General features: G+C 38.2%; 1 protein-coding gene across 11 annotated transcripts in view; it reads left to right on the top strand.

Moving 5' to 3' along the window:
- The window catches only part of ATP9B (ATPase phospholipid transporting 9B (putative)), a 468,039-nt gene that overhangs the window by 143,111 nt on the left and 305,563 nt on the right, over window positions 1-19,365 (top strand). For 7 of the 11 annotated variants that reach the window (XM_077135183.1, XM_077135186.1, XM_077135185.1 and 4 more), the window contains one exon: window positions 17,477-17,512. The exons of the other annotated variants lie outside the window; for them this stretch is intronic. In XM_077135183.1, coding sequence (XP_076991298.1) covers window positions 17,477-17,512 — 36 coding nt within the window. The remainder of the gene's footprint in view (window positions 1-17,476; window positions 17,513-19,365) is intronic. 11 annotated transcript variants of the gene reach the window in all.

Here is a 19,365-nt window from a genome sequence, read left to right as displayed (position 1 = left end):
CAATTTTGAAGGACAGTTTTGCCAGAATCAGAATTCATAGTTGGCAGTTTTTCTCTTTTAGTATCCTGTATATATCATACCACTACCTTCTTGCCTCCATGGTTTCTACTGAGATGTCCACACATGGTCTTATTGAGCTTCCCTTGCATGTGATGTGTTGCTTTGCTTTTCCTGTCTTCAGAATTCTCCCTTTGTCTTTGACATTTGACAGTATGTTTAATAAGTGTCGTGGGGTAGTGTGTTGGGATCTGTTCTGTTAGGCATATGCTGCAGTTCATGAATCTGTAATTTTATGACTTTCATAAGAGTTGAGAAATTTTCAGTGATTATTTCCTTTGTTATTTTTTCTGTCCCTTTTCCTTTCTTGTTTCCTTCCGTTTTACCCATAAACCCATAAATTCAGGCTTTATGTTGTCATTCATTTTCTTGAGACCCTGCTCATATTTTTCCATTCTTTTCCCTGTCTGTTCTTTTGTGTGTGGGATTTCAACTGTCTTGTCTTCTAGTTCAGTAATCCTTTCTTCTGCCTCTTCAAATCTTCTAAGTCTCCATTGCATTTTTCATCTTTGCTAGTGTGCCTTTCATTCTTGTCAATTCTACTGTTTTTTTTTCTCAAGCTGTTGTTTTTTATGGTCACTGAATTTTTTCTTTATATCCTCCTTTTCTATTGCCAGCTCTTCCCTTAATTCATTGAGTTGATTTTTATTTGATTTAGCATGTTTGTTTGAATATCTTTAATTAGTTATTTCAACACCTGTGTCTTGTTTCTAGTGTATTTCCTTTGATTGAGCCATTTCCTTGTTTTTCCTTATATGACCTTTAACTTTTTGCTGTTCTCTGGCATCTGATTTCCTTGATTAGTTCATTCTGCAGGTTTTTACTCTTTTACCTAGGGTTTTCTTTTTGGTTGGCTTTGTTCTCTATTTGTTCTTTGGCTTTCAGTTCAACTTACCTAGACCTCTAGCATCACTTCTGTTTAACTGTTCTGAATTTTTCAGCTCCTTGTTTTCTGGTTCTTGCCCTGCCCATACAGAACCATTTTGAAGAGAGTCTCCCCGGGTATGATCGACCCCAGTCAGCTTTTCCCAGACCAGCAGGCCAGGTCTCGGGAGGAGGGTGTAGCCAGCACCAGGCTCCCTGGGGAGGAGCCCGGCAGGTTGTCTGACTTTGCTGTGCAGCCTCTAGACCCTGTGCTTTTCCTGCCCTGCCCAGCAGGCGGCGCTGGTCAGCCTGCAGCTCCCGACTGGGGTAAAGTGGTGCAGAGCCTTCCACTCTCCGCAGACCCTCCCTGCTGGGGGTGTGGTTGAGACAGAGGCTGGGGTGGAAGGCGGGCTGTCTCATTCTTATTCCCCGGGGTCTGTGTTCTCTGAACCAGAGCCGCCACATGTGTTGGGCCTGACCCCCTATTTCTTTGGGAAGAAATGCCCTTCAGGGAATTATCTCCTTTACCTGACTTGTTACTTTATCTCTCCAACCTCTCTTAACTCTGCCCTTGCTTTGAGCAGTGCTGACAACTGAAAAAGCCTGAGGCTTTCTGTGATGACCTACTTAGAATAGTTTAAAAATAAAAAATCCCTTTTCAGAACCAATCCCCAGCTCCAAAGGTTTACCAGTCAAGAGGTGGGGCCCCATGTGCCCCTCTTCTTAGGCACAGCCCTTTTCCAGTATTTTGAGCTTGACTGACTCCAAAAGCTTCTGTTTTATTTTTTTTTTAATTTTTTTCCCCTTTCGTTGGTTCCAACTCCTCTCTGCCTGGAGAGATGTTTCATGGTTACTCCGCTTTTATCTGTGCTCAAGTGGTCCACATTTTTTCATTGAAACCACCATTGGGGCTTGTTTGAGCAGTCTCCCCTTGCTCCTACCAACGGCTGCTTCTTTTTTCCAAGAGGAAGTGTCTCCAACGCAACCTACTGTGCCAGTGGGGGAGGGACACCAGCCTCCACAGTTCTGGGGGCTTTACTTACGGTTCTGTGCTGTGATCTCAGCCCTTCCACCCATTCCAGACTGCATATACGATATGTGTCTGGTCACGGAAATCCTCCAAACAGTTGTTCCAAATAGTGCCTGTCTATTTAGTAGTTGCTTTAGAGGGCAAACTAAACCACACCTTCCTCTGCTTCCATCTTGCCCCACCTCCCCCTCCCTCCAGTAATTAATTTTGAAATGGAGGAGCGTTTCTGGTAGTGCACAGGTCCCCTTTATCCGCGAGTGTGACTGAGTGTACTGTCTAGTATGCATCTGCTTTCTGAGTGCCTCTGAGTGTCAGTGCTGCTTCCTCGGGGCTCCTGGAGGGACTCCACGTGGTTGCCTGCGCTCAGCTCCTGCTGGGCTTTCTGGACTTTTTTTTTAAAGCTCTAGAGCAACTTGGTTTTTATTTATTTTTTTATGTTACGCGTTTCTTTTAACTAAGATTCCATCCAGAGCCACTCATAAGGTCTTGTTTCCAGGCGACATCCATACCACACAGCGTCACACCCAGCCTGAGCCACCTTACTGTGACGTTTGCAGCAGGAAGGTCTTTCTGTCTACAACAAGAAAGTGGGCTCCATCTTTTTGCATTACTCTATACAAAGAGAATGTTTGTTTTGGAGTTTGGTTGATTTTACAAAACTGGGATAAAACCAAATTTATTGTTTTGCACTCATTACACAGTATTCATTTGTATGAATACATAAGTTAATAAACTGAACCTTTCATCTGTTGTTGGATTTCCAAGTTGCAATACTATAGTGACATCTCTGTACATATATCTGTACACATTCCTATATGGTAAATTTGGAGAATCTAGTCTACATCACACATTAGTCATATACATCTTGTTGCAATCTCCCTACCCCCAAACATTTATTATTTTGCAGTTTCTGTGGATCATGAATGTGGGTACAGTGTCATTGGTTCCTGTGTCTTGAGGTTTCTCACAAGTTTGTAATCAAGGCTTCAGGTAGGCTGCCATCATCTTGAGGTGCCACTTTGCCAGATCTGATGTGAAACTCACTGGAGGAGTTGCTGGCAGGGTGAAGGTCATCAGAAGTCAGAGGGCCCCAATTCCATGGCTGGTGGCCAGAATCCTCTCTGCCCCTGGTCGTGTGGGCACATGTCTCTGTCGGGCAGCTCTCAGCAAGGTGGTCAGCTTAAACAAGGGCCAGAGTCAGCCAGAAAAGTGTAGGTGCTGGCTTTGTAACCTGAGCTCAGAACTGACACCCTGCCCTTTTTTTCCTCTCTTTTGCCCGTAGTGTTTGTTGTGGAGTTTGAAGACTGGAATAGAATTATCTTTGTGTTATCTGATGATTACTGTGTTACCTTTTCATTATTTGAGCTCTGTTGCCTTCTTTTGCTCTCCTGTTTTCTTCTCTTTTCCCTTTAGTTTGATGTAGCTTTCTGCTCCCTTCTTATTTCTCTTTAGTCTTCCTGTTTTTACTATAATGCTTGAATCATTCTTTTCTCCTCAGTCATATATGTAATGAGAGATGTGAATTCAGGTCAGTTTGTCTTGCCATCTTCCTTCAGCCTCCTGTCCGTACTCACGGGTGCGCTTTTCCTCAGGAGGAGGTGGGATTGGAGTTATGTCCCTCTGACTGTGCCCAGGGAGACTGTTTTAAGTTGGCCCTCGCTTCTTCTTGTCAGTGTTTGTTAGTGTTCTGGAGGATGGCATGATGGGATGGTGCCCGGAATTTAAGTGAACGTTGTGCATGAGCCTGTTGTGTGAAGATCGAGGACCTCCTGAGTTCATTTCTCATTGTTTTCTGATGCACTCTGCTTTTTTTGTGACATTATCATTTCTAGAATGAAAACTTGCAACTTTACCCTAAAAATTAAGATTGGAGAACAGAACTAGAAGAAGGACTTCTGAAATATTTTTATTAGCCACTAAGAAAAGTTCCATACTAAGAAATTAACTACCCTATGCCAATTTTTTTATATTGCCATTTTTATCACCTATTTTCATATAAAAATTTTCTATTTATTTTTCTTAACTAAGGCTGAACATTCAGAAACTTGAGACATAATTTCCAGGATTTACAGTGCATTAAAAACATTTTATTAGTAGATTCATATTTGTTAAACCTGATTTTGTAGTGTAGAAGATTTTTATCTTCTGAGTTGACATAAACTTCATAAAGAAAGTAAAGTTGGTTAGCAAATGACTTTGTTCTTTATTTTTACTTGAGAATTCTGGTGATGTTTGCTACTAACAAGAAGTTATTTTTCCTTTGTTTGGCTGTATTTCTGATGAGAAATTAATTTTTGGGTATTTTCCTGTGGACTTTATATTGTATGATAGTTCAGTTCCTTATCTTAATATAGAATTAAAGTTGCTATTTTGATATTTGCTCTTTGCACATTTAAAACGGAGCATTGGTTGCTCAGGGCCAGTACTCTGAGTGTCAGCAGCAGTGTGGTAAGGTGGAACGCCTGTAGGGCTCACTGTGAGTTGGGGCTGTGTTTTGATGCCTAGTTCTCCAGCTCCACAGTTCAGTTGAGAAGAATCATCTCTTTGACATGCAGTTGGAAATTGGTAGACTAGGACTTCAAAATTTAAAATGGTGTTCACTAGTAAAGTGACCAGGAAGTCTTTATTTCAGAGCTAGTGAACGTGTAGCACTCTGACATGGCCTCTGGCCCGCAGTGACCTGGACTCAAGTTGGGAAATAACATACTGCATGCAAATAGTCAGATCTAAAAACTACATCATGTAGAACTTGATTAAATTAGTAGGAAGGAGAGATCAGTGATGAAGTTTTTCAGTGCATGAGAGATTTGTTTGAAGGATATAAACTTGACTGCACTTGGATCACTGCAATATATCTTCCTGCTCATCTCTCTTTTTGTTCTTGTACAATTTCTTCTTTAGATAATTAAAGATATTAATTGGTGTTAGAGATGGCATTGCATATCAGTGAGGGTTGTCCAGTGCATCGCAGCTAGGACCACATATTTTTCATATGGAAAAAAAAAAGGGATCCATACCCTCTCACTATGCTCAAAACTTATTTCCTGGAAATTAAAGACCTAAATATAAAATACAAAACTTAAAACTTTAAGAAGAAAATATCTGATTTATTAAATCAGCATAGGGAAACATATTTTAGACATACCACAAGGATGACAACCCATGAAGGAAAAGATAAATATGTTTGACTATTAAAATAAGAACTCATGTGCATTAACAGACATCTTAAAATGAAAAGACAATCACAGATTGAAAGAACATTCTATTTATGCATATAACTGACAGAAATGATTAGTATCCCAAATGTATAGGGGCTTCTGTTAATTAAGAAAATAGACAAAAGATATGAACAATCACTTCATAGAAGAGGAAACTTAAATGGCTCAACCACACCTGAAAGGTGCTCAAGCTGTAGTTAGTTACCAGAAACATACAAATTAAACTTCATGAGATATCTTCTCTCAGCAGATTGTCAGATATGTGAAAGAGGCCTTGCCAGATGCAGGTGAGGATGGGGGTTGGCAGTGGGGAGGTGGGAAGCAAGCTGGTCGTTCCTGGTCATGGTGCCAGTGTAGACAGTGTCCAGCTTTGTTGAGTCTACCTGTAGGCATAGACCTTGGGGGGAGTTGGCAAACTGTGGCCCACCGTACAGTGACCCATAGTTCAAGAGTCTTTTGCATCTTTAAGAGGTTGTTAAACAAAGAAGAACCGAGGACAGAGACTATATGGTGGCCTGCAGAGTCTACAGTGCTACAGAACAAGTTTGCAGATCCCTGTTCAAGAAAAATGCTCATATGTACTGTGCAAGGATGGAGGCGCGCATGTGAAAATTTGTTGCAGTTTTGTTGGTATTTGTGATAAATTAGACAATTCAAATAGTCATCAACAGAGAACTATTAAATTATGAACAAATTCTTATGTTGGAATGCTAAATAGTAGCTGACACAAACTAAGCTATATTACTCAGTGTGGAAAGATCTAAAAAACTTTAAACTCAGTGAAGAGGATTGGTTAATTGCAGAAGGATGTCTTTTAAAGTATAAAAGCATTTACATGCAATTTCAAATTGGCAAGACAATACTGTGTATTGTTTAGTGATGAGTGCACGTATATTAGAACTGAAGAAATGCCAAAGAATAATGAATGCAACATTTATATTAGGGATCATGGGTGATGTGTCCAAGAGGCTTCTACACCATCCATGTTTTATATCACAAACTCTATGTCTAGTATGGTGGTACTTATTTCACATTATATACCTTTTGTTAAATTTTAAATATATCATAATCAATAGGGGAGGAGGTATTTCAGGTCAAGGACTTGCTGACAGAGGAGCAGACTGGACAAAGGCTGGATCTTTTAAGGGGCTCTTAAGCTTTTTGATGTTTTATGCAGCAGGAGCAGAGTTTATATTTTGAAGACTAATTAGGTTAATAGTGTCCCAAATAATTAGCCTGGCATAATGCAGGTACTCTAATATTTTATTGAATAAATAAATACTGTTATTAATATGAAGTCTTCTTCCTTAAGTGTGTTTCCATTTATATATGTATTTCCTGTTGCTTTGTATTGATGTTCAGCAAGAAAATTATTCTTAGATCCAGTTCTTTTGAGTTAACTTACATGCTTAATATGTTCTTGGTAAGTGTGTCTCAGATGGAAAACCTTGAGCTCCAACTTTTCTGATTTAGGTGCAATATCAAGGACTTGCTTTTTAAAGAAACCATTTGTAACAGTTCATTATTTTTCAATTTTTCCAAGGAAAACTTAAAAAATAAGCTTTATGCTATAGCAACCATATGAACAGATACTTGTATAATATTGCAGTGTTCTGTATTATTCTAGCTTTTAATTCAAATGAGATAAAGTCTTTCAATAAAAATCCATTTAGAATCAAAGGTTGTTTTATACTTTTATGCCTGTAGGTGAAGAAAGAAGTTCCAAAATTCTCTCCTGGCTTAGCAAAGAACCTTAAAAGTATTTAAACTTTCCTATAAACATGTCAATTTAAATATTATTTCTGTAGCAACACATTATCAAGTAAGGTAACTATTTAGAACTACAAACTTTTAATAGTTGAAGGCTATATCTTATAGGGCATAGTGCCAGTCTCTGAAATCCAGATTTTTAAAAGAATCCTTTAGAAGGAACAGAAAACAGAAGAGGGTTGTAGTTTTCTTGAAATGTCTACTGGGTGGGGAAGTAACAGCAGAGTGACCTAGCGCTGTGTGAGTGCTCCCTCTTCGTTCTTACCGCTCGGTGAAGTAACAGCAGAGTGCTCCGACGCTGTGTGAGTGCTCCCGCTTCATTCTTTTTTTTTTTTTTTAATTTTTTTATTAACGGAAAGAAAAAAAAAAAGAAATTAACACAACATTTAGAAATCATACCGTTCTACATATGCACTCAGTAATTCTTAACATCATCACATAGATGCATGATCATTGTTTCTTAGTACATTTGCATCGGTTTAGAGGAACTAGCAACACAACAGAAAAAGATATAAAATGTTAATATAAAGAAAAGAAATAAAAGTAGTAATAATAGTAAAAAACAACAACAACAAACAAACCAACAAGCAAACAAAAACAAAACCCTATAGCTCAGATGCAGCTTCATTCAGTGTTTTAACATGATTACTTTACAATTAGGTATTATTGTGCTGTCCATTTTTGAGTTTTTGTATCTAGTCCTGTTGCACAGTCTGTATCCCTTCAGCTTCAATTACCCATTGTCTTACCCTGTTTCTAACTCCTGCTGAACTCTGTTACCAATGACATATTTCAAGTTTATTCTCGAATGTCCGTTCACATCAGTGGGACCATACAGTATTTGTCCTTTATTTTTTGGCTGGGTTCACTCAGCATAATATTCTCTAGGTCCATCCATGTTATTACATGGTTCATAAGTTTATCTTGTCTTAAAGCTGCATAATATTCCATCGTATGTATATACCACAGTTTGTTTAGCCACTCTTCTGTTGATGGAGATTTTGGCTGTTTCCATCTCTTTGCAATTGTAAATAACGCTGCTATAAACATTGGTGTGCAAATGTCCGTTTGTGTCTTTGCCCTTAAGTCCTTTGAGTAGATACCTAGCAATGGTATTGCTGGGTCGTATGGCAATTCTATATTCAGCTTTTTGAGGAACCGCCAAACTGCCTTCCACAGTGGTTGCACCCTTTGACATTCCCACCAACAGTGGATAAGTGTGCCTCTTTCTCCGCATCCTCTCCAGCACTTGTCATTTTCTGTTTTGTTGATAATGGCCATTCTGGTGGGTGTGAGATGATATCTCATTGTGGTTTTGATTTGCATTTCTCTAATGGCCAGGGACATTGAGCATCTCTTCATGTGCCTCTTGGCCATCCGTATTTCTTCTTCTGGTAGGTGTCTGTTTAAGTCTTTTTCCCATTTTGTAATTGGGTTGGCTGTCTTTTTGTTGTTGAGTTGAATAATCTCTTTATAAATTCTGGATACTAGACCTTTATCTGATATGTCGTTTCCAAATATTGTCTCCCATTGTGTAGGCTGTCTTTCTACTTTCTTGATGAAGTTCTCTGATGCACAAAAGTGTTTAATTTTGAGGAGCTCCCATTTATTTATTTCCTTCTTCAGTGTTCTTGCTTTAGGTTTAAGGTCCATAAAACCACCTCCAGTTGTAAGATCCATAAGATATCTCCCAACATTTTCCTCTAACTGTTTTATGGTCTTAGACCTAATGTTTAGATCTTTGATCCATTTTGAGTTAACTTTTGTATAGGGTGTGAGAGATGAGTCTTCTTTCATTCTTTTGCATATGGATATCCAGTTCTCTAGGCACCATTTATTGAAGAGACTGTTCTGTCCCAGGTGAGTTGGCTTGACTGCCTTATCAAAGATCAAATGTCCATAGATGAGAGGGTCTATATCTGAGCACTCTATTCGATTCCATTGGTCGATATATCTATCTTTATGCCAATACCATGCTGTTTTGACCACTGTGGCTTCATAATATACCTTAAAGTCAGGCAGCGCGAGACCTCCAGCTTCGTTTTTTTTCCTCAAGATGTTTTTAGCAATTCGGGGTACCCTGCCCTTCCAGATAAATTTGCTTATTGGTTTTTCTATTTCTGAAAAATAAGTTGTTGGGATTTTGATTGGTATTGCATTGAATCTGTAAATCAATTTAGGTAGGATTGACATCTTAACTATATTTAGTCTTCCAATCCATGAACACGGTATGCCCTTCCATCTATTTAGGTCTTCTGTGATTTCTTTTAGCAGTTTTTTGTAGTTTTCTTTATATAGGTTTTTTGTCTCTTTGGTTAAATTTATTCCTAGGTATTTTATTCTTTTAGTTGTGATTGTAAATGGGATTCGTTTCTTGATTTCCGCCTCAGCTTGTTCATTACTAGTGTATAGAAAAGCTACAGATTTTTGAATGTTGATCTTGTAGCCTGCTACTTTGCTGTACTCATTTATTAGCTCCCGCTTCATTCTTACCAGATGGTGAAGTCACAGCAGAGTGACCCGATGCTGTGTGAGTGCTCCCGCTTCATTCTTACTGCACATTGAAGTAACAGCTGAGTGACCCGATGCTGTGTGAGTGCTCCCACTTTATTCTTACTGCACATTGAAGTAACAGCAGAGTGACCTGATGCTGTCTCAGTGCTCCAGTTTCAGTCTTACCACACATTGAAGTAACAGCAGAGTGACCTGACGCTGTGTGAGTGCTCCCACTTCATTCTTACCAGATGGTGAAGTCACAGCAGAGTGACTCCATACTTTGTGAGTGCTCCTGCTTCAGTGTTACTGGGTGGGACATAACATCAGTGACCCGATGCTGTGTGAGTGCTCCTGCTTCACCGCTACTGGGTGGTGAAGTTACAGCACAGTGACCCAACACTGAGTGCCCCCATTTCACTCCTTCTTTGAGCAGACTGCTATCTTCATTTTTGCATCCAGTGGAGAAAGAGTAATTTATCTGTGTTATTTTTCTGAACTAATGCAATCTAAGAAGTGAGCATCAGAAAAAAAGAAGCCTGAAGTTTTCAGATCAAAATACAGAAACTGAAGTCGGTAGATGAGAAATTAGATACAGGACAGGTAATGTGCTTGTACAACTTTCCTTCATGTTGAATTCTTGGCAACTCTTTTAAATTTGGGTACATATAAGATAATTTAACCCTTGCTTTTAATATTTCCTTTCCAGTTAGTTTCTGTATATAAAGTGAGTATTGCTTGTTTGGGAATCATGTTGATTCATGATTTACAGAGGGTGAAGAACCAGTTATACAGCCTTTTAAGGCTACAGTTGATGGCAAAGTTTGATAGACATTACTGCCACATTATAAATTCAGTGTTTGTTACTATGTTTATTAATAATATATTAATAACTAATTCTAAACTAAAGTGGAAAATTTTTCAGTTTTCAGTCCAGCCTAAGGCAGGTAGCATTTAAACTTTTAAAATCATACTTAAATTGAGAAATAAATTTTATATCAGGAGATAGTACATGTAAATATATTAACTGAAGCAAGAGTTATATAAAACCATATGTGTATAATCTATATACCTCCTGGGATATGTACCCTATTATATATATGCTATCTTATTTATTATGTTTAATTTTAAAAAGCTGGTCAGAGCCCCCTAAATTGATTCCACAACCCCATTTTTGGGGAAGGAATCCCTAGTTTGAATTATGCTGGTTTAAGATGTAGTTATAAAGAGTGATTCTACGAATCACTTTTCCATCTATAAGTGAGCACAATAGTTTAAAAACATTGGGCAATAAACCTTTTTGTTTTCCACTGAAGTAAAACAGAAACTACTAGTTTTTGAAAGGTTAGGCTAGCATATTTAACCTAATTTAAGCCCTGCTACCACACACATCTCAGGTAAAAGTAGTAGTGTTGTGAGGTGCTTACCTTCAAACAGCATTCCTCATGTCTCTATCTTAAATTGAGGAAGGACCTTCTGAAATTTGATCGCAGTTTATGTCCTCAGTGGGGTGAAGTCATCTGCTGCCTTTGATAGCTGGGAGAGGACTAGCATCCCTGCTCAGTCTCTGGGCTGTATGTCAGGTCTCGGATATTTTCAGAGGTGATTCGTTGGTTTTAGTATGGAAATTCTGTCTGGAGGATTTTGTCATCTTTGGGTTCAGTTTAGAGGTGAAAAAGTTATAATCTTGATGTATGAGAACAGAGGTATGTCTGTGCTTACAGGAGACAGGTCAGCAGCATATGTTATCAGATTGGCTGAGAACTGTCATAGGGTTTTCCTGGGGCTCACTGGTTGTCATAGGATAGAAGTTGGAGTTGTTTTGAAAGGTTGCTGGACGCATTCGGAACACAGGTTGGAGTTTCATTGTTAATAGGCCAGGATGAGTGTGCCGGCTGTTTGGGTAGGTCCTCTCAGGAAGCCAGCAGGAGCTTCCTGAAGAACTCAAATGGGGAAATAGAGTGTTCTTGTTTCTGGGGGATCCATTCCTCTCGTTATCCGCCTACCTGCTGCCACGCCTCTCGGTGGTTGCGTGTGGGAAATGCTCCGTGAATCCCTTGGATCCAGAAGCTAACCAGCAAGCAACATGCAAAACCGTTCATGCAGTTTTGTTATTTTCCAATGGTTTTGTAGATCCTCTCAACAAAAATAATTCTTGCTGACATTCTGAGAAATTAGAAGCAGAATTGAGGCTGGAGGTCCCTCATCAGGAACCAGTCGGATTGTTCTCTTCTTCCTTTGTCAGTTCATTTGGGACAGGTGTGTGTTTACTGTCCTCTGTTTCCTCTGTACTAGGTTTGATTGTTAGGGCATACAAAATTGGTAAATTAATTTTAAAGAAATCTTGCAATCCTTCTTCTTAAATAAAGAAGCGTAGGTCATATTATCACTTTTATGTCTAAAGGGAGAAGCATTTTAAAACTCTTCTGCTCTACTTTATTATATTTAAATCATCACAAAAATCAATTCCCTATTTAAATGTTTTTACAAGAGCAACAGTTACCAAGTATTGTAGTCACTTAGGATTGCAGGAAGGTTACATTTTAATGCATGGCAACAATCTCTGAAGTCCATGTATCATAAAAGTTTGTTTTGTTAAATCAGAGCAGGTTTATTTTTTCACATAACTCTCCATAGAGAAAATAAAATGAATACTTTTGTGGCTGCTTTTGCCACTTTATAAAGTATTTGTCTTGGAAGAGGAACTTTTTTTGTTATTTTTTATTTTAAACTGAGATATTTTTCTCTAGCAACATTAACATGATGAAGCTGTGGAGTTGCCTTATTTAGAACATACTAAAGAAAAGGTTTGGTGCCTAGAATTTAAAATATGGAAAAAGAAAGGGGTATAAAATACTTTTTTTCATAATTAAATACAGAATAGGGGGCAGGTAAGCTATTTCTTCAGATGTCAGTATATTATAACTGCTTGTGATATTTGAGGCTGCTAATAATTAATAAGCTTTGTTCCGTTTGGTTGAAATATTAATATAGACTTTGTTAGTTCATCCTTATTTAAAAGGAAAATATGGCAGAGTACGCTGTTTACGTTTATAGTGTTGGTGTCTAATAGACTTTCAGACTCAAGGCTGCTTTATTGCCTTTCTAAAATTCATGTCTCATTTGTAGACTGTGAAGAAAAGAAATTGGTAAATATAACTGGCAGTCTTATACCTCTTTTTCTACTCGTCCTTACACATATTAAAACACATCATAAGGACTTCTGGTCAAGATAGCATGGACTCCTTTCTCACTGTCTTTCCTTGCAAAGCCAACTGTAGCCTCTGGAGGTGAAGCAGAGGCAGCCCCGGGAGAGCCTGGAAGGGGTCTGAGGAAGGGGGGCAGGAGGAAGCCTCAGCCTAGAGGAAAGACCCAACAGCAGGGCGTCCTGTGTCCCCCAAGCACGGCCGAAGGCGAGCAAGGGAGCATCAGGTGGCCAGGTGGGCTCAACGCCTCCACCTGCTCGGACTGGAGGCCTCCTGACACCAGGCAAGCCCGTGACCCCAACATGTCGCCAGGGAAAGTCCTTTCCTTCCCCCAGACTGAACTCCTCCACCCTGGAGGGCGACCAGGGTGCCTGGGGGACCTGTCGGGGGACACTGCCCTGGTGCGCAAGCAGGGGGACCCCCTCAGCAAAGCAGCCAGGCCCTCATTCCTGCTGTCTGGAGACTGACCTTCCAAGCTCAGAGGCGCTGGACAGTCATGCAGCCCCAAGAGGGAACCTACCATAAGAAGGGCCCCTGCCTAGGACATCTCCTGTCCTTGTGGGCCTGGAACTCACCCTCCCACTCAGAGACTTGGGGTGGCTGGAGGACAGCAGCAACAGGGAGTCCACCACAAGGACAAACAAACTCTGGTCTACAGTAAATGGAGCAGAAATGCTTAAGACTTGCAAACTGAAAACTACGAAACATTGTTAAATTAAAGAAGATCTAAGTAAATAAAAAGACATGGTCAGAAAGTGAATGACTCGTTAAGATGACAGAACTGTCCAAATTGATCTACATATTCAGTGCAATCTCTATTAAAATTACAGCTTGTTTCTTTACAGACATTGATAAGCTGATTTTAAAACTCATAGAATTTTAGATCTAGAATCACCAAAACAGTCTTGAAAACGAAGAACAGATCTGGAGGACTCACATTTTCTGAAATGAAAACAATCAACAGTAATCAAGACAGTGTGGGAACTGGCGTAATAGTATATACATACAGATCAATGGAGTAGAGTTGATAGTCCAGAAAGAAACCTTCCTGCTTACAGTGAATTGATTTTTGATGAAGGTTCCAAGTCCATTTAATGGGGGAAAGAAGAGTCTTTTCAGCAAATGTGAGGATAACCATGTACAAAAGAATGAACTTGGAATTCGCCCAACAGTACACAAAAATAACTCAAAATTGATCATAGACTTAAATGTGAGAGTTATAATATTATACATACAACTCTTAGAAGAAAACACAGGGTAAATATTTGTGACCTTGGATTTGGTATTGACTTCTTAGAAATGAAAGAAACAAAAGAAAAATTAGATAAATTGGACTGCATTAAAAATTTAATGTTTTACTATAAGCCACTTCATCAAAAATATAATTACAGTTCAAAAGAAGTAAATTTGTTTAAATAGACCTTTAAATCTTTATTTTGCATACAGGTGCTGCAGACAGTATGCAGAGATGATTCCGCCATTCCCTGTCTTGTTGGCATAAGTTCTGTCTAGTGCTACTTTCTGCTCAGTCCGCTCTTCTGTGAAAAAATACTAATTCTTATCAACTGATCAGATTTTTAATGCGATGAATAAAATGTTATAGTTTGGTTAAAAAAATGTAATTAGGCAGCCCACAGAATGTGAGAAAACATTTTCACATCCTATGTCTGATAAGGGACTTCAATGTAGAAAGTGTCAAGTTCTCATACAGTTCAACAATTAAAAAGATAACCGAATTAATTAGTGGGCAAGGTATTTGAATAGACCCTACTTCAAAGAAGATATATAACCTAAGCATTACATTTGACACAGTGTTAAATCAAAATGGGTCTTGGACTTAAATGTAAAAAATAGGAAAACACTGTAAGTATTGGGATAGGATCTGACACTCTAAGTACAGTGCGTGAAGGGAAAAGTTGGTGAATCGCGTCTCATGACAGTTAAAAATCTGTGTCGTGTGAAAGACCTTGTGAAGATGATGAAAAGACAGGTTACAAACTAGAAAAAGATATTTATAAACCATATGTCTGACCAAGATTTATATCTAAATATATAAAGAATTCTCAGTATTCAACAGTTTAAGAAGCAGAAATCCAGTTAGAAAATGGGAAAAGATGGACATTGCACCAAAGAAGATATGCAGATAGTTATAAATAAACACATGAAAAGAAGTTCATCATCATTAGCTGCCAGGAAATGCAAACTAAGGCACAATGAAATGTCATTACACATGTATTAGAATGGCTAAAATGGAAAATGGTGACAACACCAAATACTTGCAATGATGTGAAAAAAGTGAATCAATTGTATGTTTCTTTTGTGAATGTCAAGTGTTATGGTGTTGTGGAAAATCATTTCACATACTTAAAATCTAAACATGCCATTTTCATTTGACTCAGCAGCTTCACTTCTGGACCTTTTCACAGAGAAATAAAATTTTAAATTGATGCAAAAACTGTACCCAAATTGATAAAGCTGCATCATTCATGATCGTTGAAACCTGGGAGTGGCTCCTGTGTCCTGAACGTGTGCGTGGTCAGAGAAACGCTCCATCCAAACCAGGTGTGGTGTGTTACGCAACAAGGAGGTCCCTGCTTTCGTGTAACTCACAGTGCATCGAGGAGCAAAAACGTAGAAACCATAAGCAGAACTAATGAGAGAAAAGTTCAGATAAATTGGATTTCAAATGTTAAATAAATATTTGAAATTATTTATAAATGCCTCAGAAAAGAAAAGAGATAATAAAATGAAGAGCAGTCATCTTCATTTATAGCATCAGAAAGAATAAAATACTTAATGAATTTAATAAAAGTGGTAGAGCAATGATGAAATGTTCAACAAATTAAAGAAACCTAAAGAAATGAGAAGATATTCTGTGTTCATGCGTGAGAAGCATTAATACTGTTAACAATAGCAGAATTTCCGAAATTGATCTATACATTCAGTGCTCTCCCTCTCAAACTTCTGTCTTATTTGCAGAAATCAACAAGCTGATTTTAAAATTCATATGAAATAGTAAGGAACCCTGAAGAGCCAAAACAATCTTGGAAACAAAGAACAAAGTTGAAGTACTCACATTTCAGAACTCACAGATGTAGATCGGGGGGTAGGGAAAAAAATATATATATATGTGTATATATATATATAGAGAGAGCGCGCGTGATGTGGGGGAGGGGAGGGAGTAGGAGAGGGAAGGAGAAGGTCAGATATGTGTAGATCAGAATAAAAACTGAGATTAGTAAAATCAAATTGAAGGGCCAGACATAAACGCTTATGTTTATGGTTAATTGACTTGTCAAGTTTGCCAAGATAATCCAATGGGAAAAAAATAGTCTCCTCAATAAAAGGCCTGGGACACTGGGTATCCATATACAAAGGAATGAAGTTGGATCCTACCTGACACGGTATACAAAAATACTCAAAATGGATCAAAGTGCTAAATGTAAGAGGTAAAACTTAAAAACTCTTCAAAGAAAATGTAGAAATAAGTCTTTGTGACTCTGGGAAAGCCATCAATTTCACAGACAAATACCATAAGCAGAAGTAATGAAAGAAAAAATCAGATATATTGAATTTCATCAAATTCAAAAACTTTTGTTCTTCAAAGGAGGCCATCAAGAAAGTGAAAAGACAGCTCACAAGATGGGAGAAAATATGTGAAAATCATATATCCAATAAGGGACCTGTATTTGGACTACATAACTCTTGGAACTCAGGAACAAAAAAACAAACGAACCAATTAAAAATGGGCAAAAGCTCTGAATAGTCATTTCTTTAAAGATACACAAATGACCATTAAGCATTTGCAGAGATGTTCAGCATCATTAGGGTTGGGGAAGTGCAGACCTGCGCTGTAATGGCACACTGTTTCAGACCTGCTCGGATGAAGAGACAAGAATAAGATGCTATCACTGCCTTGTATCAATTGATATATTTTAGTGGGAGAAAAAAAAGGGAGTGAAACTTTAAGGAGATGTAGAAAAGCCTGAATGTTTTTTCAGAAAACAAAATCAAATGATAGTATGGTTTCCCCTTTTTGGTTTATTAAAGCTGCTGGAACGTAATATACCAGAAATAGGTTGGCCTTTACAATGGGAATTTGTTAACTTAGAATTTACAATTTTTAGGCCATGAAAATGTCCCACTCCAGGCACCAACAGGATGATACCTGGACTCTGAAGATAGGCTGCTGGTCCTTTGCTCCGGGGTTTTGTGGCTTCGGCTTCAGTGGCTTCCTCTCAGCTTCTCTTGGGCTTTTTCTGTGAGCCTTTCTTAATTTCATCTCTTAGCTTCTGAATGTATTTTACCCTCTTATAAACCTCTCCAGCAAGAGGATCAAGGCTCACCCTGAATGCGGCAGGTCACATCTCAATGGGAAAAACCTAACCAGAAGATCCCACTGAAAATATGTCTGCACCCACAGGAATGGATTCAAAGAACATGGCCTTTTCTGGGGTCATAGCAGCTTCAGACCATTATACCCCACCATTCTTTCCTCTCTGATGTTAAGAACCAGGAGAACTGGTGTCTTCAGCCAGAAGGTATTCTGATTAGAGACTAATTTAGGGTTTTTGTGTTTTGTACCATATACAGTTCAACTGAATATCACCATGTGAATATACCTGTGTAACCACCACCTAGGGCGGAAAAGAAAATTCCAGCATTCCAGAAGTGTCCTCATGCATCCTCATATTCATTTCCTCTTCCTCTTTCTCCCCAAAGATAACCACTTTCTTCACTTCTAACTCTTTTGGTTACTTTTACCTATTTTTTGTTTTTATTTTTATTTATTTATTCATTTATTTATTTATTATTATTATTATTTTTTACATGGGTAGGCACCGGGAACTGAACCTGGGTCTCCAGCATGGCAGGTGAGAACTCTTCCACTGAGCCACCGTGGCCCGCCCTTACCTCTTTTTGAAATAGTTAAAAACTATATTAAGTGGGGTCAACATCGTATGGGGGGCAGTGGGGTGATTGCAGGGTATGCTTCTCTGGCCTGGAATTGTGTATGAGGTGTGCCCCTGTTGTGGCATGTAACTAATTTACTTTTATATTTGTATATATATGTATGTGTGTGTGTATATATATATATATATATATGCGCCACTGTATGAGTATATCACACTTAGCCGTTTAATGGTTGATGAATATTTGTGTCATTTCTAAGTTTTGCCTGTTATGAGTAATACTATGCCGTAATTGACCGTGTATTTTGGCACGCATGTTTCTGTTGCAGATACACCTAGAGGTGAAATTGTTGGGCTTTAAGTTTATTTATGTTCCACTTTAGTACATACTACAAACAGCTTTCCAGAGTGGTATACCAAACGTTAAGAAATATTTCACTAACAACAAGTCGTGAAAATGTTATCTATATTATATTTTAGTCTCTCTCTTTATATTCTTCTGTATTATCTTTTTCAGGTTTTGTTGTTTGGACTTTTACATTTAGAGCTGTAATTCATTGGAATTGATTTTGTGTTTAGATTGTAGTAGAAATCAGGTACCATCTCCCCCACTCCTGGTGCCATTTCCCCCTCCCCTTATGGGTGTAGTTTTCCCCATAATACTAAGACCATTGTTTTCTCGTGGGACTTCAGTGCTGTCTCTCTCATAACACAAGACCCACAGGCGTGTGGCCTACTTCTCGAGCCTCTACTCCTTTGCACTGGTATAATTACCTCTCCTAGTCTTAACACCATATTATTTTAATTATTCTAGCTTATTTTAGTTTTGTTATATGGTAGAATATGCCCTCCCATGTGGTTTCTCAAACTTGTTTTGATTATTGTTAGCCCTTTGCTGATACTAAGACTATCTTGTCATTTCCCACCAAAAAAATGTTAAGATTTTGGTTGGGTTTGGACTGAATGTATAGATCAATTTTTGGGCATTTGACATCCTTGTAATACTGTATAACCTAATCTCTGAGCATGGTGTATTCTGTTTATTTAGGTTGTATTTAATTTCTCTCAAAGTTTTATGCCTTTCTGTGTGAATAGTCTTGCACATTTTTGCTGGGTTCCTTCCAATATATTGGTTGTTTTTTTTTGTGTTATTGAGAAGGGTATATTTTTAAAATATTCACTTTTTAGCTGTTTTTTATTGGTATATAGATTTTGTGTGTCCTTCATTTTTGCTGTTTGCTTTTATCTTTTTACTTTCTTTGGGGTTTACTTGCCTTTTATCTGCTCTGGCTTTCAATGGAGGGTTGGCTCATTTTGATTCTTTTATTTTTAGCCTCTTTTTCTTTCTATTGTGTGTCTTTAAGGCTGTATGTTTCCTTTTCAGCGTGACTTTGGTTCTGTTCTACAGATTTTGCTAGGTCCAGTTTTCATTGCCATTTAGTTCAAAGTATTTACTAATTATAATTGTGATTTCTTCCTTGACCGAAGAGGCCTTTAGATCTTACCTACTCACCTCCTTGTATTAGAAGGAGATAGCTCTGTCCTACAATCTATCTTTTTTCAGCCTTAACAGTTTACGTTTGCTTTTATTACTTGTCAGCTGAGAAGCAGTATGTCTTTATCGTGTGTAGGTAAACCTTTGTTTCGATCTCAAAAGTATAAATAATTCATGAAATCAGTGTGAAGTGTTCTTATATTTTTTTCTATAGGATGATAAAAAACTTTACAGTTAATCGAATTATTGGTAATCATGATTAAATGTATGATCGGTGACTTGTAATACTTTTTATAAGCAGTGCAATAACTTTGATTTT

This window comes from Tamandua tetradactyla, chromosome 18 (assembly GCF_023851605.1).
Source record: "Tamandua tetradactyla isolate mTamTet1 chromosome 18, mTamTet1.pri, whole genome shotgun sequence".
Lineage (NCBI taxonomy): Eukaryota > Metazoa > Chordata > Mammalia > Pilosa > Myrmecophagidae > Tamandua > Tamandua tetradactyla.
The sequence above is the reverse complement of the archived record's forward strand: the minus strand, read 5'-3'. Positions and strand labels throughout refer to the sequence as shown.